Source organism: Galeopterus variegatus, unplaced genomic scaffold (assembly GCF_000696425.1).
Source record: "Galeopterus variegatus unplaced genomic scaffold, G_variegatus-3.0.2 Scaffold98, whole genome shotgun sequence".
Classification (NCBI taxonomy): domain Eukaryota; kingdom Metazoa; phylum Chordata; class Mammalia; order Dermoptera; family Cynocephalidae; genus Galeopterus; species Galeopterus variegatus.
In genome coordinates, this window is record NW_007726209.1 from 739,844 (window position 1) to 741,350 (window position 1,507).

The following is a 1,507-nucleotide window of genomic DNA, read 5'->3' on the forward strand; positions in this document are numbered from 1 at the left end:
GGGAGCGCCGCCACACTTCCCAAGCGGCGCACTATAGCAGTGCGCCACCGGGCCGGCCCCGTGAAATTTCTTTTTGAATGCTAAAATAGTCAGTTTTAAGTATATTTAAGGTATATAAATATCTACTTCATATATAAAAGACTACATATATATTTACTTTAAAAATATATCAAAGGAATTTAGAAATTAAATATACTGCTGAGTTCTAAATAAATAATTCATATTTTAAAATGTAAAATAAAATATTCCACACTACATTCTTATTTCTAAACTATAGTCTCTAGGTGAAATTTCACTTTAAACATGAATATATACTAAATACACACAAGGAAAACTCTTTCTTTTCTTAAAGATTAAAAAGTTGTTCTTACCCAACATCAGTTTTATTCTGAATGACACTGATTTCTTCTGGACTTAGCTCTGGAATCCATTTCTCTATTTCTTCTGTCCAAGGGTACCTCAGAGATGAAGGGACCACTATTAAAAGAGGCCATTCCTCTTTATAGAAGTAAGCAATGGCAATTGCCTGGATTGTTTTTCCTAGACCCATCTAAATTAAAAAATAAATAAACAGATATTTAACATACATCCTAAAATATTTTGAAAGAAAATATTTGTCAAATATTTTATTTAAGAGTGTTATCAACATAATTTTCCAATGTAAAATCAGGTGGATTACACAGTTAATAAAAAGTTCAAGACTATGATGACCTTTAAATTTCATTAAGCAAATTGCATTATTTTCAAACTTGCAATTGGACTTATAGAGACAAAATGACCCCTACGTTTAAATATTAATCACACTGATTTCATGTAACTTAGTTTTAGATAAAATTGGTAAACAGGAAAATAATTATTATCCGGGACTATTTATTCCCTAGAAATAAACTTTTAAAACGTACTTAGATTTCAGTATTTTGAGAAGAATTTTAAATAGCATGACAAAGGCTGGCCAGTTAGCTCAACTGATTAGAGCACGGTGTTATAACACCAAGGTCAAGGGTATACAGAAATAACTACACTCAATAGGTGATTTAAAGCCCTTGGCTGTAACTACAGTGGAATTTGTTAAAGTGGAACCCTCCAGTGTTACAACACAGTTAAGACTGAATCATCTACTAAGAACCTAAGCCTTGACTCATTTGTAGTACAAATGTCTACGTAGGTACATAAGAAGAACTAAATAGAATATATTAACTTCGAGAGTACATTTTATCAACTTTTCAAAATAATAAATCACCATTTTACTTAGGAGAATAATTGTAGGTTTTCTAAATGTTTTAGTCCATATAATTATTAAGAGCAATTAAATAACAATGATCCTGACACACAGAATTTCAGTTTCAACTTTTTATGTTGTGATTGCTTTTAAACAGCAATTTTTATACATATGCATTACAGAAGACGCCTGATGATTGAGAATTTTTTTTTTTTTTTTGTCTTTTTCCGTGTCCGGCAACGGATCGCAACCCTCAGTGTCCCCCCCGTACCAGACCGGGCCCGCCAA

At 31.7% G+C, this 1,507-nt stretch overlaps 1 protein-coding gene across 1 annotated transcript in view; it reads right to left on the reverse strand.

Moving 5' to 3' along the window:
* Positions 1–1,507, reverse strand: part of ZRANB3 (zinc finger, RAN-binding domain containing 3) — a 250,551-nt gene that overhangs the window by 126,473 nt on the left and 122,571 nt on the right. The window contains exon 4 of the mRNA XM_008583513.1: positions 372–550. Within this exon, the coding sequence (XP_008581735.1) occupies positions 372–550 (179 nt within the window). The remainder of the gene's footprint in view (positions 1–371; positions 551–1,507) is intronic.